Source organism: Tenrec ecaudatus, chromosome 8 (assembly GCF_050624435.1).
Source record: "Tenrec ecaudatus isolate mTenEca1 chromosome 8, mTenEca1.hap1, whole genome shotgun sequence".
Taxonomy (NCBI): domain Eukaryota; kingdom Metazoa; phylum Chordata; class Mammalia; order Afrosoricida; family Tenrecidae; genus Tenrec; species Tenrec ecaudatus.
In genome coordinates, this window is record NC_134537.1 from 87,370,173 (window position 1) to 87,387,665 (window position 17,493).

Below are 17,493 nucleotides of genomic sequence, written 5' to 3' on the forward strand. Positions count from 1 at the left end.
TTCAACACTTTATTTCCGTGAGAGAAAAAAATGTTGCATGTTCCTTTAGCTGTTTGCAAAAAGCAAACTTGAGAACACACAGAGAAGCAGGTATATACGGAGTAACGGAGATCATTCCCAGGACCACCCCACATACCACAATCAATGGACAAGGATGAGAAAAGTGCATTCCAAGTGCTCGAACCCATATATTAGAAGCATCTCAAATGTCCACTATAAGAATCACGAGTGTTTCTCAGCGGGAGTCAATTTTACAACATCCCCATAGCCCTTTGGCTTCCTTGTTCAGCGTCTGGAGAACCCCGAGAAAGGCATGTCTAAGGATTTAGAATTACAGGGAGTATTTCTTTTCCTTTGTACTACTATGGTTCCAAGGACCAGTCCATAAATAAGGTGACTGTCCTGAGACACCTAAGAACCTCCCACCCTTCATAGATAGGGAATACACAAGGTCAACCCTCTCACTTTTAGCTGTCTGTAGCAATTGGATGCCATCCTGCTGGGTATTCGTGGTTTCTTTCCTGCCGGAAATAATTTCCTTGAGGGGAGAATTCGCGGTCACCATGTCATGCTCAGACCAGGGGAAATACCTTTCTATCCCCAAAGAATGACTCTCTCTAAAGCATGTTTTGCTTCTAAGGCTCATGATTATAATTTATTCTTCTCAATGTCTTGAGTCTTTTAAAAGTCACTGGATTAACATTGGGTAGGGGAATTGTAGAGCAAGGAGACTATTTTTACAGTTAGCTAAAAAAGCATTGGAAACACCCATGAAAATTTTTAGTAGTACATGCCTCTGGGAATTCTATAGGTAACTATTCCAGATAGGGGCTGTTTCTCATAAACATGTCCTCTCTGGATAAAGAGCATTTTAAAAACTACCAGAGATGTAGGCCATAGATATCCATGGAAAGTTGAGAAGATCTTGATCCAGAATTCTCAGCCTAGCCCAGCAAAGCCATTTTGGATATCCAGTTTCAGGCTCTAAATAGAAAGAAATTATGAAAAATAAGTTGTTATCTGTCAAAGCTATAAACATGTACTTTAGTGACTTGCTTATGTCAACAAAATAGGATAACATTTACAGATTAAACTATTATACTACCTTGATTCAGACTTTTTCCTAGTTCCTCCAGCTTTAAGGGCTCTTGGAGTGGTTATATAAAGTGAATGACTGACACACTGAGATAAAGTGTGTCAGAAAAAAGAAGATTATTTTTGTTTTCTGCATATGGCTATTTCTTCCACAAGTCAGGGTTTTCACATTCAACTCCCAATGACAGGAGAGTGTTAGTGTCTATCATGAGGACATGGTAGGGCCATTAGAAAGCTTGCTTGTCAGTCTCTAACAGGGGTGGTGCATGCAGGGTTCCTTGTAAGGATGCTTTGTTGGGGAAAGGTAGATGGTAACCCAGTACCCAGCACATTTTAGGATCTCACTATAAATAAATGAATAGATGAATGAAATGTTGGGTTTTATTTTAAATAATTTCTAAAATGTATCAACTCTGATCTTGTGAAATCACAGCTTGTTCCTTTGGCCAGATTGAAATCTCTAGGGTTAAAGCATGCTCTGCAGAATAATCTGGTCGGAATTTCGATATAGCAGTAAAAACAAAAAGGAAATACCAACCATTATATTACTTTGATTAGGGAAAATAATGTCTTCATACACTCGGTGAGCTGATAAGTATTCAGATGAGATGCTAATATTGGGGACTAGAGACTGCATGTAGATATTATCAATAGGAATCTAAAAAGGTGCTGTCAATCATAGGAACCTACCATTTTAGTACTTGGATTCGGATCTGTGATTCCTCTTAGATCTTTACCTGCAGGTTTCTATAATAAACAAATTAAGTTGTATCACACACATATATGCACACACATACCCAGTACATGACATCTTCTACTCTGTGGACAAGCGAAGGCAAATTTAAACATTGCACAGCAGAGAGGAGGGGATAGCTATGGTTAAGTGCAATTTCACTAATAACCATTTTTTCTCTGGATAAACCATGTTGCCAATCTTACAGTAATATATTAGATAAGAGGGTTTCAAAGGTTTTTAAGCATCCAAAGTATTATAATAGTATTAATTGGAATATTAAATTAAAATTCATCGACATTTCAATGAAAATAATTTTTTAATGGCTACCACAGGCTGAATGTGGAGTCGGATGATTTGCTCATTTTTATTCATTCTCGGCTGCACAGCTCATTCAGAACCTCAGTGTCATCCGTGGATGCTTTAGCAGAAACTCTTATATTCTTTTAATCATAAGTGAAGAAACCCTAATGACATGATTCTGTTGTCGGCTTGTTGCACCGTGGTAGCTTGGGTGTTACTGTGATGCTGGAAGCTCCTTCACCGGTTGAAATGTCAAATAGCAGCAGTCACTTGTGTTGAACAGGTTTCAGCTAATCTTCCAGACTAAGAAAAGAAGGAATACGCTGTACCCTTCTGAGAGGTTCATCACTGCAAACTATGAACAGCAGCAGAACATGGGCATATGGAGAATCAGAAGATGAACCCATCAAGTTGAAAGGCCATCAAAATATGTTGGAGGGGTTTGATGCCAAGTAGAGTTGAAAGTAATGACTTGAACAAAGTAAAGTTTAAAGACCTTCATTCGTGCTTAGGGGGCACAACTGAAAATGAGAAAACATAGCTGAAAATATGCATTAATAAATGGAGCATGGAATGTCTGAAGAAAAAATCTAGGAAATTGGAACTCTTCAAAAATGGAATGGGATGTATAAAGATCAATAATCCTAGTCTTTAGTGAGTTGAAATTGATTGGTGTTGGTCATGTTGAATCAGACCATCATATGGTTTCCCATGCTGGGAATGAGAAGTTCACGAGGAATGGTATCACATTCATCATTAAAAAGAACATTTCAATACCTTTCTGGAAGTAAAATGGTGTCTGTGAGTGGATAATATCGATATGCCTATGACCAAATTTACACATCAAACACCAACACCAGTAATGAAGTTGAAGAATTTTATAAATTTCTTCAGTCTGAAATTGATGAAACATGCAATAAAGATAGATGCATTGATGATTACTGGCTATTGGAATTAGAAACAAAGAAGTCACAGTCGTTGGAAATGTAGCTGGTAGAGATGTAGCTGATGATCACCTGATAGAATTTTGCAATATAAATGAGCTCCTCATTGCAAATACTGCTTTTCAACCTTACAGACATGTGGGCTTTGTGAGACGGAATGCGCAGGAATCAAAGGGAATACCTTTTGGAGAAGAGAGCAGGGAGAAACGCCTTACCATCGGCCAAAGCAAAGTCTGAGGCTGCTGCGGAACAGACCATCATGGTCTCACATGTGAGTTCAGGTTAAAGTTGAAGAAAATTACCCCAAGTTCACGAGAGTCAAATGCAACCTTGAGTGCGTCCTACCGGATTTTAGAGCACCTCTCAAGAACAGATTTGGTGTGTTGAACACTAATGACTGATGACCTGATGGGTTAGCTGAGGGATGACATCAAGAGCATCGTACATGAAGACAGCAAAAGTTCATTAAAAAGTCAGTAAAGAAATAACAGACCAAAGTGGAGGTCAGAAGACACTCTGAAACTTACTCTTGAACATAAAATAGCTAAAGCAAATGGAAACATTAAGGAAGTAAAAGTTCTGAACAGAAGTTTTCTAAAGACAGCTCCAGCAAACAAAATAGAGTATTAGAATTAAATATGCAAAGGCCTAGAAATGGAAAGCAAAAAAAAGGAACAGCACACTCAGCATAGCCGAAGCGGGGGAAAAAATCAAGAAAAGAAATTCAAGTCTCACAATGCAATTTGATCAGGTACTGTTTTATTTTTTTTTTTTCGGTTGAGCATAGGGTCACTGTAAATCAGAACTGACTTGATGGCACCTAATCATATTAATAATAATGAGAATTGTGATTTTAAAAGCAAGGGGTTAAGATTTTTTCAGGACTTTGGAATCAGTTCTGAATAAGGTCACAGTGTTCTGTTCTGTGACCCTAGAAGTTGACTGACCCCTTAGTGATTATTTATCTATTTTCAACTTAATTTCTAATCTATTGTATGTCTGATAATTTGTGTCTCTATCCTACATATTAATGCAGGAAAGATACAACTTCAGTTACTCAAGGGTTCAGTGGAAGGCTTGGTCGAGACCTTGTTGGGAGCTATGCTGATGTTTTCTCCCTTGAGAAACAGAGTCAGGTCTACAGGGAGTGGGTGAAGCATTCACCTCAGGGGAAATTTTTAACAGGGGGTGAGAGGCTCCAAACAAACTCAATCATCAAGATAAATCATATGAGTTTAAAAAATCAAAATTAATGCAAAGAATTATAATGAGCAATACTAACATTCTAAATCCAGCCACATTTCTCACTGTCACTTCTCTCACCTTAGCCCCAGCCTGATTCTGTGCCAGGAATCAAAATCTAGGCCAAAAATCAGAGATCTGTGCTCTATTATTGATCTGCTTTATGAAACCCCCAAATGGCTAAATGCGGTTGGGTTTATTATTGAAATGAACACAGAATCTTGCACATCCAACAGGAAAGGCAAAGGGAACATACCAGTGTGATGTAGTGGGGACTGGAAAAGCCAGGAAGGCTCTCATAGGACTCTGCACTTCTTTGCTAGTAAAAAGAGATGCCCTTTGTTAACTGTGGTTGACTTTAATCAAGTATATATATTTCCAAAAGCCATAAGTTGAATCTCTAGGTGTCTATGAATCTATTCGTAGGAAAGATCCTAGTACTACAGCACATGGGAACAATATTCTTCTCTTCATTCTGTCCTACCACATGTGCTCTAAGAATCGACCTAGAATGTAGCACATATGAGATAAGAGTGAGCCCTTTTACTAAGTTCGATGTGGGCAATAACAAGGCAAGTCTTTCAACTTTCACATCTTAAGATCTCCAATTGTTCGATTTCCTGAAATTTCATAACCAGCTATATTTCTTTGTATCTTACCAACTTTAGAAGATTCCTAAAGCCAGGACCAAAACCCACCTGTTTGATAATTGGACAGTCCCTCACAGAAGGACCACACAGATAGGATGGTATATCCAGGGTGCAGTATAGCACTGATGAAGTGCATAAATATCCTCTAGTTCTTAAATAATTCCTCCCCTTACCATTATGGTCTTAGTTTCACCTCATTAATCTTGTGAGACCTGTTTATGTTCATCTGTATAATTAAAGTGGTTTGATGCCTGAAATCCACGATAAATAAACTCTTAAGAAATAGTAATGGTAGTAATGATTCCCTGAGGGTATGGAAAGAGGGGTGGGGGGAAGAGGGAATGATGATTTTATAACCCCACTAGAGAGGAACGAATAACAGAATTCTACGTGAATGGATACATTAGATGGCCAAAAATTTAAAAATAGAAATAATAATAACCATAATAAAAGTTCCTGGGGGTTAAGCTGGGGAAGGGAGGGGATAGAGGGGAGCTGATATGAAAGAGTTTAAGAAGAAAGAAAATGTTCTGAAAATGATGGTGGTAGCAGTTGTACAATTATTCTTGATGTGATTGAATTAGGGATTGTTATAATATCTGTAAATACTCTCAAAATGATGAAAACAAGCTCTGCTAGGAGGAGCTTTTAGAGTACACATTTTTCTTGCTAGATGAGCGTCAGACGACTGGCTCTGAGTTAGTGCACCCAGTGGCGTCACCTGGGAAGGTTCTCTCTGGTCACAGTGAATTTTTATGTAAAAGCAGTTTCGCTCAAACCTCATTTTTTTATGATGACTAATTTAAGAGAACAGTGTGTAGTTGGGAATTTTTGAAGAAAAAAATTAGGGAGGTGCTGTGAGCCATCCAAACAGATGAGTTTGAAAATGTTTCTAAGAATGGAATCACAGATTTGACAAATATATTAAGTGTAATGGGGAGTACTTTGAAGGTGATAAGGTTGTTTTGTAAGAACATTTAAATACATAGCTTGGGGGGGGGATCTGTTTGTTTGTTTTCCGTACCACCTCATCCTTCAAAGAGAGTTCTCTTATTCCATTGGGTGGACTTAAACCTCCAACCTTTTGGTTAGTCATTGGATGACTTATCTGTTTACATGCCCCAGGGTCTCAGTGAAACCCACAGTGGACAGTACTACAACTACAGGGAAGTACATGGCCAAACAACCCAACCAAAGCAAAACAAAGAGCAAGTCACCAAGCGCCCCACCTTTCCTAAAGCACAATTTTACGAGTAAATAACGTGTCAAACAAGCACCAGCTAAGCCTTTATTAGAGAATTTCATGGGAAGAAAAAAACAAAGGGTTTAAGCATGAGATATGAGGGTTCAAACCACTCCTGACCCTCCGCATTTGGAGTGTGTGAGGTGTATGCACCACAAGAATAACAGCAATGCGGCAGTAGTTTTGGTGGTGGTGGTGGTTTCTTTTGTATTTCCCACTGCTATCAAGTCGATTCTGACTCACAGCAACCCCATAGGACAGGGTTCTGACTCACAGCAACCCTACAGGACAGGGTTCTGACTCACAGCAACCCTACAGGACAGGGTTCTGACTCACAGCAACCCTACAGGACAGGGTTCTGACTCACAGCAACCCTACAGGACAGGGTTCTGACTCACAGCAACCCTATAGGACAGGGTTCTGACTCACAGCAACCCTATAGGTCAGGGTTCTGACCCACAGCAACCCCATAGGACAGGATTCTGACTCACAGCAACCCCATAGGACAGGATTCTGACTCACAGCAACTCTATAGGACAGGGTTCTGACTCACAACAACCCTATAGGACAGGGTTCTGACTCACAGCAACCCCATAGGACAGGGTTCTGACTCACAGCAACCCTATAGGACAGGATTCTGACTCACAGCAACCCTATAAGACAGGGTTCTGACTCACAGCAACCCCATAGGATTCTGACTCACAGCAACCCTTTAGGAGGGGGTTCTCACTCACAGCAACCCTATAGGACAGGGTTCTGACTCACAGCAACCCTATAGGACAGTTGATTCTGAGTCATAGAAACCCCATAGGACAGGATTCTGACTTACAGCTACCCCATAGGACAGGCTAGAACTATCCCTGTGCATTTCTGAGTCTGTAACTATTCAGAGGAGTAACAAGGCTCATTTCCCTCAAAGCAGCTGGTCAGTTCAAACTGCTGATTTTGTGAATTACAGCCCAATACATAATACATACACTACACTTCCTCCCCCAGGGCTCCTGCAATCTCCGTAGTCATTTATAGATTCAACAATGTATTCCAAGCCGTATTTCAGGGGTTAAAGCTATGTCATTTGATCAAAAGTTGATTTCAGTGCAAGTTGGCTGCACATGTACAAAGTTCAACAGCTCCATAGGTACTCGAAGTTGTGGCCTTTTGGAAGCAGATTACTGCACCTGTCATCTGAGGTACCTATGGGTGGGCTCAGACCAACCGTTTCACTCGTAATCAAGTGCTTTACCTTTTAAATCACCTAGGATCCACCCACAACCCTTCAACCCACTGCCATAAAGTCAGTTCCGGTTTATCGTGACCCTGCAGCACAGAATAAGAGTGCTCCGTAGGGTTTGGAGGCTGCATATCTTTTCAGAAGCAGACTGCCTCGTCTTTCACCCACAGAGCAGTTGGTACATTCAAACTGCTGACTTCGTAGTTCACAGACCAAGCTATAACCCACTGTTGCCACCAGGACCTCTTCCTCAATAGTCCATCTATGTGAATCTCAGGTTGGCCTTTGTGACTACACATCATTGTACACTCAGGCGGTTGTTCAGGACTCCTTTCTCCAGAGTGCATAGGCTCTACATATTAATTTTAGTAAAACAGAATTTTAAAAAGGTATGCATAATAGATGCGCAATCTACACTAAACTTTGCCAGGTACATTCACATGCATGTATACATTGGAACCTCAGAGTAAGTATGCAGGGCTCACACTCACATCACGTGGCTTATTGGCAGAAATTCTCCAAAGCTTACATCCTTATTCATACCAATCTCACTCTCCATTTTCACAGGATTTACTATTTTGTAGTATTTACCATTAGTAAAAAAAACACTTTTATTTCTGGTGTAATAAAGAGGACAAGTAGAAAAGAATCGTAATATATCCCCATATAAGCAGAGGTTTGTCAGTTGGGCATCTCTAATTATCTCAGTGCAAATTTGAAGAGACGTTGGTTCTATAAAGTCATTCAGGAGTGCATGGAAGGACTGGGAACACGTTTGTTAATATTTTGTGGTAAAAACACTGGATGTATGAGCCATTTTAGCTAGGACAGGACAGTCAAAATGTATCAAACTTTACAATCAGAACACTGCCACCCCCTACCCCCCCCCCCCCGCCCAACAAAATCCTAATTATTTTGCTAATTAGCTGAATTTTATCAAGATTGGTTAGATTTTTTTCCCAAATGTTTTTCTATATCTACAGAGATAGTCTGTTATTGTACTCCCTAAGTCTGATCAAATGGTGAATTTGTTTGGTTGAATTTTTTTTATATATAATCATTTTGTTGGGGGCTCTTACAACTCTTGTTACAATCCATACATCAATTGTATCACGACATATTCCTACATGTATTCCATCGTTCTTTTCTAGACATTTACTTTCCATTGAGCCCTTGGGATCAGCTCCTCTATGTTCCCCCTTCTCCCTCCCACCAACCTTCTAAGGAACATTCTAACTGTACTTTTCCAAGACAGATTGGTTTGCTCTTCTGGTGGCTATAGTACTTCGTCTTCTTCTTTTTCCTTGTATTTATTTTATTTCTTTTTAAAAATCGTTTTATTGGGAGCTCTTACAACTCTTGTGACAATCCATCCATCCATCCATTGGGTCAAGCACATTTGTACACTTGTTGCCATAATCATTCTCAAAACATTTGCTTTCGATTTGAGCCTTTGGGATCAGCTCCTCATTTCCCCCTCCCTCCCTGCTGCCCCTCTTTCCCTGAACCCTTGATAATTTATAAATTATTATTATTTTGTCATGTCTTACACTGTCCGATGTCTCCCTTCAAACACTTTTCTGTTGTCTGTCCCCCAGGGAGGAGGTTATATGTAGATCCTTGTAATCCATTCCCCCTTTCTACCCCACCTCCCCTCCTCCCTCCTAGTATCACCACTCTCACCACTGGTCCTGAAGGGATCATCCGCCCTGCATTTCATGTGTTTCCTATCTGTCCCAGTGTACATCCTCTGGTCTAGCCAGATTTGTAAGGTAGAATTGGGATCATGATAGTGGGGGGAAGGAAGCATTTAAGAACTAGAGGAAAGTTGTATGTTTCATCGTTGCTACATAGCACCCTGAGTGGCTCATCTCTTCCCAGTGGCCCTTCTGTAAGGGGATGTCCAGGGGCCTACAGATGGGCTTTTGGTTTCCACTCTGCACTCCCCCTCACTCACAATGATATGATTTTTTGTTCTTTGATGCCTGATATATGATCCCTTTGAAACCTCGTGATCACACAGGCTGGTGTGCTTCTTCCATGTGGGCTTTGTTGCTTCTGAGCTAGATGGCCAACTGTTTACCTTATAGGTCAAGTTTACCTTCCATTCATAGGATAAATATTACCTGGTTGGGATGCAGTATCATTTTTTAAGTGGGAGTCAACTGACTAACAACTAATAATAATCAATGCACCTGTTTTCATTAAAGGTGCTGGTTAGTAATTTTTCTTTCCTTAAATGAGTTTGTCTAGGTTGGTAACGGAGAAATATTGACCTTATAAAATTATGTGGGAATGTTCCTTTTCCCCCTATTTCTGGGATAAGTCTATTTAGAATTGATATTATTTCTTCAAATATTTGACAACATTCACTAGTGAAACCGTATAGACCTAGAATTTTGGGGGGGAAAGTATTTTTCCTAGAAATTCAGTTTATTTAATGGATGTAGGAGTATTCAGGCTATACTTGTTCCATTTTATCTATACTTGTAGGGTTTATGAAAACATTTTGCAAAAATTCTCTAGCTCTTTGCTACTTGCAGAATCACTAGAGATAGCAACTCTGTGGTGTCGGATATTAATAATCTCTATTATTGTTGATTATTTCTCAGTAGTTGTTGTAAGATTTATAAGTTTTTTTACTCATCTAAAAAATCTACTTTTGTTTTGATTAATTTTCTCTGTTGCTTTTGCTTTTCATTCCATTGGCTACCAATCTGTAAATTAATCTTTTCCTATCCACTGTTCACGCAGGGCTTTGCTTTCCTTTTCTGTTTCTAGTCAAGTGCGAGCTAAAGTGGATGATTTTTTTTTAAACATAAGCATGGTGCAGCTGCACATTTTCTTTCACTGCTTTAGCTGCATTCCACACATTTTGTTGTGATTAATTTCATTTTCATTTTAATCCAAATACTTTTTTAACCTATACATCCTTATGAATTTGTTGTTTAATTCATAATCAGAGATTTCCAATCCTCCTTATTATTGGTTTCTAATATATTTTTATTAAGTGAGAGATTATTTTTGTGACCTGAATTCTTTTACCCTGATTTGCATGAGTATGGTCTATGTTCATATATTTTTTACAACAAAGTACAAATTACTCTCATTTTTAATCTATGTCTCCAGGTGTGCATTAAACACAGGCTTTTTTCATGTTTCATTCTTTACCAATAACCTCCTTCACTTTTCCACCTTCCCAAATCTACTAGATCTTCCCTCCTTTCCAAATCTCCTAAAAAGAGATTTAACTTTATTTGTATGGAACCATGCTAAATTATTCTTCTATATCTTTCATTCCACATTAAATACATAAGTAATTTGTTTTTAGTGATTAATTTACTACTACAAATGAAAACTCCTTACGTGTAGGGGATGGATATCCGGTAAGGCTGGATCGCTTCTCGTCTGTGGCTCATCACCAAAATATGCTTTATTCTCAACTCCACGTGTGTCTCCAGGTGGGCTTCCAAGGAGGGAAATTAAGTGTTATTAAATAATTGATAAGTATTTAAAAATACTGATGTCTAAGTCAAACCTATAGCAAACCACCATGTCTGTAAATGGGAGCTGGCATCAGTCATTTTCTTGAGGTCCTCAAATGACTCTCGGGTACAGAAAAGTTTGGAAACCTCTGGGATGCACATTTGATAAAACAAAATATGGGAAAGCTGATACCCTGTGATCATCGAATCTTGCTCAAGAAGGTTATATTGTTTCCCACATCAAATATCCTTTATGTCTACAGTTTCATAGGCTCTCAGTAATGCTTATATTCCATGCACTTACCTCTGGGCTTGCTTCAACGTAATACATTTTTGGTAACGAATTAATAATATGACAACCCCAACACCGACAACAACTAGCACAAGAACCACAACCAGGATGATGATATCTACAACATTAAGAAACATGGATTTGTGTTAAAGTGTCAATTTTAGGGCAGGGAAATATTAACCTGATTAATTTTAATGGCATTATTATAATTGCTATAAGCTCCTTTCCACGAGGACTTTCATTTCCCCCCAAGTTAGGGCCAAAACATATGCATTACTATCATCTTTAAAAACTGCTGACTCCATGCGGAGTTTACTAATCTTTAAGGGAGTCACAATCAGTGGGAAAAACTGTTTGATTATTAGCTATTTATTGCAATCAGACAGTACTTGTTGTCTTGTGGGTTCTCAGAAGAGTTTTGCCAAATTCAGCCAGAAAAGGAAACCATGATTCTAAAACACAGCAGTCACAAACACACTCACTGCCATTGAGTCAATTCTGACTCCTAGCGAAAGACAACAGTAGTGAATAGTAATTCAGATGTCAAAACATGCAAAGAAATATAGATAGTATAAATATGTATGAGATCTTAACAAAGCATTTAACAAACTTAGAAAATTAGACATTTCTGGCAACACTCTTAACACACACAATCATTGGTATTTGTAATTAATTAATATTCCTAAGATACTCACTGGTAACATTTAAGGTTTCTTCCCAGTCTAGAGATCCTTGTTCTTCACACTGGCATTCCACTTCATGACCATCCACCTAGAAAAACATTAAATGAGATAATTTTATAAAAACCGACATAGATCTGCATTTTGCATCTCACATGTATTCACATACACTCAAACATTTTATTGATTAATCAACTAAACTGAATGCAGAAATCAACATTGCACAAAACTAAGCCAACAAAATGCAAGAAGCAACCCCCTTTAGATAAGTCCTTTAAAAAAATGAATGACTCGGATAAATTTAAATATAGGTTCACAGCCCAAATTCTTTAGTCAATATCTTTATATAAATGACCCATGCTAGAGTTAGGGAGCCCTGATGACATAGTGGGTTATGCTTTGGGCTGCTGGCCTGGAAGTCAGCAATTTGAAACCACCAGCCACCCTGCAGGAGAATGATAAGCCTTTCTACTCCCTCACAGTCTCAGAAACCCCCAGGATCAGGTCTACTCTGTCCTATAGAGTCCCTGTGAGTGAGAAACAACTTGATGGCAGTGACTTTGTTGTAGTTTTGCTAGTAGTTGATGTATTCTAAGCGAAGAACAGACTCCAATGAGGCTTAGGGATGACTGGGTACTGTTGCAGGGGAAAACTCTGGTGGCACAATATTTAGTTTATGAAACACCAGCGTTACTTACAAGGCAGGTATGCAGACCCTGGAGTGAGAGTCTCTGACTTTAACCCCCAGAATCACTAACAAATTGCACAACACCAGTGTTCCTGTGTTTCTCCATCTGGTAAAGTGGGCCTAGACAGTGCTTACCTCTTAGGTGGTTACACAGGTTTTTAATTTTAGTATACATGTATATGCATACGGCACTCGAGGGAGCGCCTGATAATACATAATTCAATATCAGTGTTATAAATGAATCAAGTTAGGAAAGATATTATCCATAAGCTCAAACTACTAATAACTGCTAATTTTAGTGTTAACTGATTAAGAAAAAAACTGTCCATTTTTTCTCAAGAATGTGTAGTTAATGTTAATATTACTATAACATATCTAACTTATGATAATATCAATGTTATGTCAAGATTTCATATATAACTATATATATTCCTCAGGGTCTATATTACCAATGTAATTTCATAATAAAACATATTTGCAATAGTGAAATTATCTATGTGTAACACCTGATTTGGCTATTTGGATCAATTCCAATGATGGCATAAGAGGAAACTGGATCTGTAGTGTGTGTTTGATTGAAAAAAATAAGTGTACCTAAATATATGAGGTGGTACTTCAAAAAAAAAAGGAACTGCACTGGGCAGAGCCGAGCTTTCATAGTACACGTTTCCTGCTAGGTGAACATCAAGCAACTCGCTCTGAGTTAGCGTACCCAGTGGCATTGCCTGGGAAGATTCTCTCTGGTCACAGTGAATTTTTTTTGTAAAAGCAGTTTCTCTTGAACCTCATGTTTTGTGATGGCTGATTTAAGACAATGGTGTGTGGCTGTGAATTTTTGTTTCCTGCTAAGGAAAAATTCCACAGAAACTTCTGTGATATTAAACACAGCTTACAAGGGCAGTGTTATGGGAAAAACTCGAGTATGAGTGGTTATTTTTCATTTCAAAAAAGGTGAAATGTCTATTGATGGAAAAACCTCATTCTGGACGTCCAGCAACTTCCTGAATGGATGAAAATGTTAACTTATAGTGCATTTGGAGTTTGTTCCACCAGGTCAGACTACTTATCAAGTTTTCTATTTAGAAGTCTTAAAAGATTGTGTAACACTGTGTGACAAAAAAAGGGGTCTATTTGTGGCAGTTGAGGGGCTAGTTTTACCACCACAACAATGTACCTGCTCATACAGCTACTTCAGTGCACCAGTTTTGGCAAAAAACAGCATACCTGTCTTGCTTCACACTCCTGACTAACCTGACCCTACTCTGTGCAACTCCTTTTTGTTTCGGTGAATGCAGAGGGATATGAAAGGCAGCTATTTGATGATGCAGAAAAGGTGAAATAAAAAATATGGGAAGTGCTGTCAGCCATTCAAACATGAGTTTGAAAACTGTTTCCAAGAATGGAAGCACAGGTGTAACAAATGTATCCAGTGTAATGGAGGGTACTTTGAAGACGATAAGATTGTTTTGTGAAAAAATTAAAGTACATAGCTTTGGGGGACATTCCTTTTGGGGGGCACCCCTTTGTATACATATATTCATATATACTGTATACACATAGGTTCAGAAATGATGTTCTAGTTGTATAAATCATTTTAAGACATTGGCTTAAAAGGATCAGTCTTACGGCATTTTCATTGCATTGGAAGGAGCAGTTGGTGGCATTGTAGGCGTCTTTGATGTTGACACATTCACCATGGTGGCACACCTAGGGATGAAGCAACCAACATGACTCAGAATGACTTGGTCTTTACAATTTATTTGGTTTTATTCTATTTTAAAATTATAAAAGTATACTTGTCCTTTGAAAGAAATTCACTACAAATTTATGCTGGATATTTAAAGAGAGTGTGCATTAACATTATGGTACATCATCTTATTAATAATTAAAAGATAGTCCTTTATTATTGTTTCTAGGTGGCACAAACAATTTGCCCTACACTAAGGGTTGGTATTTTGACTCTAAGTCTTTGTATAAGAGAACACATGCCTGGAAAACTTATGGAGAAATTCTGCTCTGTATGTCATGAGGTTGCTTTCAGTCAGAATTGACTGAAGGTGGTAATTTTTCTACTTGTGATGGTTAGGTTCTGTGTCGAGTTGGCTTGGTCAGGAATGTCAGGGGTTTTCCCTCTGCCATGATGTGAGCTAACAAAATGTGATCAATCCCATGATGGAATCTGCTGTGAACATCCAAGCAGTTGTTGGGAATATTTGGAGCAAAGGAAATTCAAAGGAAATTCCCTCAGGGATGTGGCACACTCCTATGTAAGCAGACTCTTGGGAAAGCTTAGCCCTTCTTGCTGGTCGGGATCTTGCATCTGGTTCCTCAGCCTGCTACTTGCCTACCCACTGTGGGAGCTATCAGTGGTCCGCCATATTGCTTGCTGACCTTGGGTTCATTCTACTCTGCAGTCATGGACCTGACTTGCTGATTTTGGACTAATCCACCTCTAGCTCCACCAAAATTCTGCCTCCTGCTTCCTATTTCATCAGACCTGGAAGTTGCACAAGCCAATAAACGTCACCAGCTTAGCATCTAATTCACAGACTTGAATCCGACTGAGCTTAATCACTTCTACAACTGTAGGGGGGTCACTTTCTTGAGATAAAATTATATGTATCACTGGTTTTACCTCTAGAGAACCCAGTCTAACACAAAGCCCTTATTACTTCTTTGAATACTACTACCTCAAAAATCCCACAATTGTAGTTACAACAGTTCTTTCTGTGATTCCTATCAAATTCTCCTTTTGGTTTGGCATAAAGATCAATGCTTGTTACGTAATTATTGTCAACTATATCATTTAATCTGATTTATGCTTAATGATTTAAGTTTGGTTTGTTTGTTTTTTAATGTCATCAAACTATTGTTGCTTTTGAGTTATTTGGTTTCTCTTTGATCATTGATTTAATTTTAACTGCTATTTAATTTTTAATTTTAGTTATTTATTTCATATAGGGCAGTGTTTCCCAAAATAGGCAAAACTATCCCCGGGAGATGCTAGAGCCATATAGAGGGGCTGCAAAAGCAGAGACCTTCACTCCATTTGGAATTCTGGGCCTACAGCCCTTCTTATTATTTCTGGGTAATACAAAAATTTTTAAATGCCCTGGGGATGTTGAGTAATTTCCTTTTATTTTTCTGAAAGAGTAGTAACAGACCAAATAACTTTGGGAACTTATGCACAAAGCATACATGTGGACATTCTTCTCTGTAACTAATTCAACGACTGAATAAAAACTTAAAAAATAAATATTTTAGTATATTAATATTTATTATAACAGGTAATATCTTTCATCTACTCCAATTATCTTATATGGTTTCTAATATTAGATTATTTAGCGAATCTTTTATTATATGTCACTTCTGTTCCACATTTATCAAGAATTTGAAATAGCTATATATTTCACTTATTAAAATTTGAATCAGCTTAATCTTCAGTTCAAAATTTTGGTCTCACCTAATTTTATCAATTTCAAGGACAAATAAGTATTAACTATTTTTTGTGTCTCAAGATTCTGTAATTTTTATTACAGTGTATTCTGGTAGTTTTTGTTTTTTTTTTTGCAGAGAAGTATGATGACAGTCTCACGATTTTTATAGGATTAGTTCCTATAGGGGAAATTTTATTTGCCTTCTTTTAATCTTATAGAACTCAAAAAAATTTCTTGACCTTCCTGGCATGAAGGCAAGTCATCATTAAAGAATATTCATCTTATTCTTGGAATTTCCCCCCTATATATTCTTCAGTTTAGGGACATTTGAAAACACTTTTAATTTTTTTCTCTATTTCCAAATATTCAATCTAAATTTAGTTTCTTAGGAGTTTATTCCCCAATTATTAAATTTTTGGACCATTTCCTTTCTTTGTCACATTATGTAAATATTACTGTCCTGCCTGTCATGTTGGTGGGTGTGACCTAGGAATATAGGAGAAGACACGCCACAGAGAGAAGCCATTCCATTTCAGGTCACTTTTGTTATATGTGTATGACAATGGTTTATATATCTTTATCACTATATATGTAGCATCTCAATTTTAAATATAGATTTTTTACATTAAAGATATTTAAATTGCACTATAAACCTTTTAAAATATGGTCTCTGTTAAATGTTGACTCAAACCTCAGTCGTCCTGGAATTGTCACATAAATATTTTCTGCGTGCTTGCCTTTACATGTAGTGTGGATGTTTCTTTATAAGAAGTCTTTCTCCATTTTGTTTGTTTAAAAAAACCCAAAAACTTTTTCATCAGATCAAAGCTGAAATGTCACCTGATTTAAGATGCCATTCCATATTCTTTAAGAGAAAAATAAGTCACTTCTTCTCCTGGATTCCAAATAGGCATTGGTCTAACCCCTCTGAAAGCATTTCTGTTGAGTTGAAGTCATGTATTCAATTGAATCTGTAAGATTCTCAGGTGGACTTATCTGTACTTCCTGTGTGCACGACACAATTTCTGGCCCTAATATCTTGCCATTAAATATAGTATAATGCTCTTCAGTACATGAAATCCAGAACTGATGAACCTACAGGGACAGTAAGTAGAATAAGGGTTTCTGGGGTGGGGACACTGTGGGGGAGGGGGGCAGATGGGAGCTGATGTCAAGGAGTCCAGGAAGGAAAATAATGTGTTGAAACAAGTGTGGTAGCAACGGTACCAGACTGCTGGATGTGAATGAACTTTGGAATGATGTATGTATTAACTCCCAGTAAAATGATTTTGAAAAAAATCTACATATTGTCTAATGAGTTTTAAAAATTAGGAATGCATGGCTAAGCCAGATTGCATCACTTAGAAAAAATGAGGTCTACCATGCATCATCTGTCTTCTTTGAGGCACTAATTAAGAGCACTTGTAACAATGAAATATCATTTGGGGTAATTAAGATTAGCCAAAATCA

At 38.0% G+C, this 17,493-nt stretch overlaps 1 protein-coding gene across 1 annotated transcript in view; it reads right to left on the reverse strand.

The window, feature by feature from the left end:
* Positions 1-939: 939 nt before the first annotated feature.
* ADAM7 (ADAM metallopeptidase domain 7) overlaps positions 940-17,493 on the reverse strand; it is a 68,968-nt gene continuing 52,414 nt past the window's right edge. The window contains exons 17-22 of the mRNA XM_075557207.1: positions 14,213-14,293; positions 11,914-11,989; positions 11,231-11,336; positions 10,808-10,907; positions 1,786-1,842; positions 940-984 (exon numbers count right to left, since the gene is read on the reverse strand). Of these exons, the coding sequence (XP_075413322.1) occupies positions 940-984; positions 1,786-1,842; positions 10,808-10,907; positions 11,231-11,336; positions 11,914-11,989; positions 14,213-14,293 (465 nt within the window). The remainder of the gene's footprint in view (positions 985-1,785; positions 1,843-10,807; positions 10,908-11,230; positions 11,337-11,913; positions 11,990-14,212; positions 14,294-17,493) is intronic.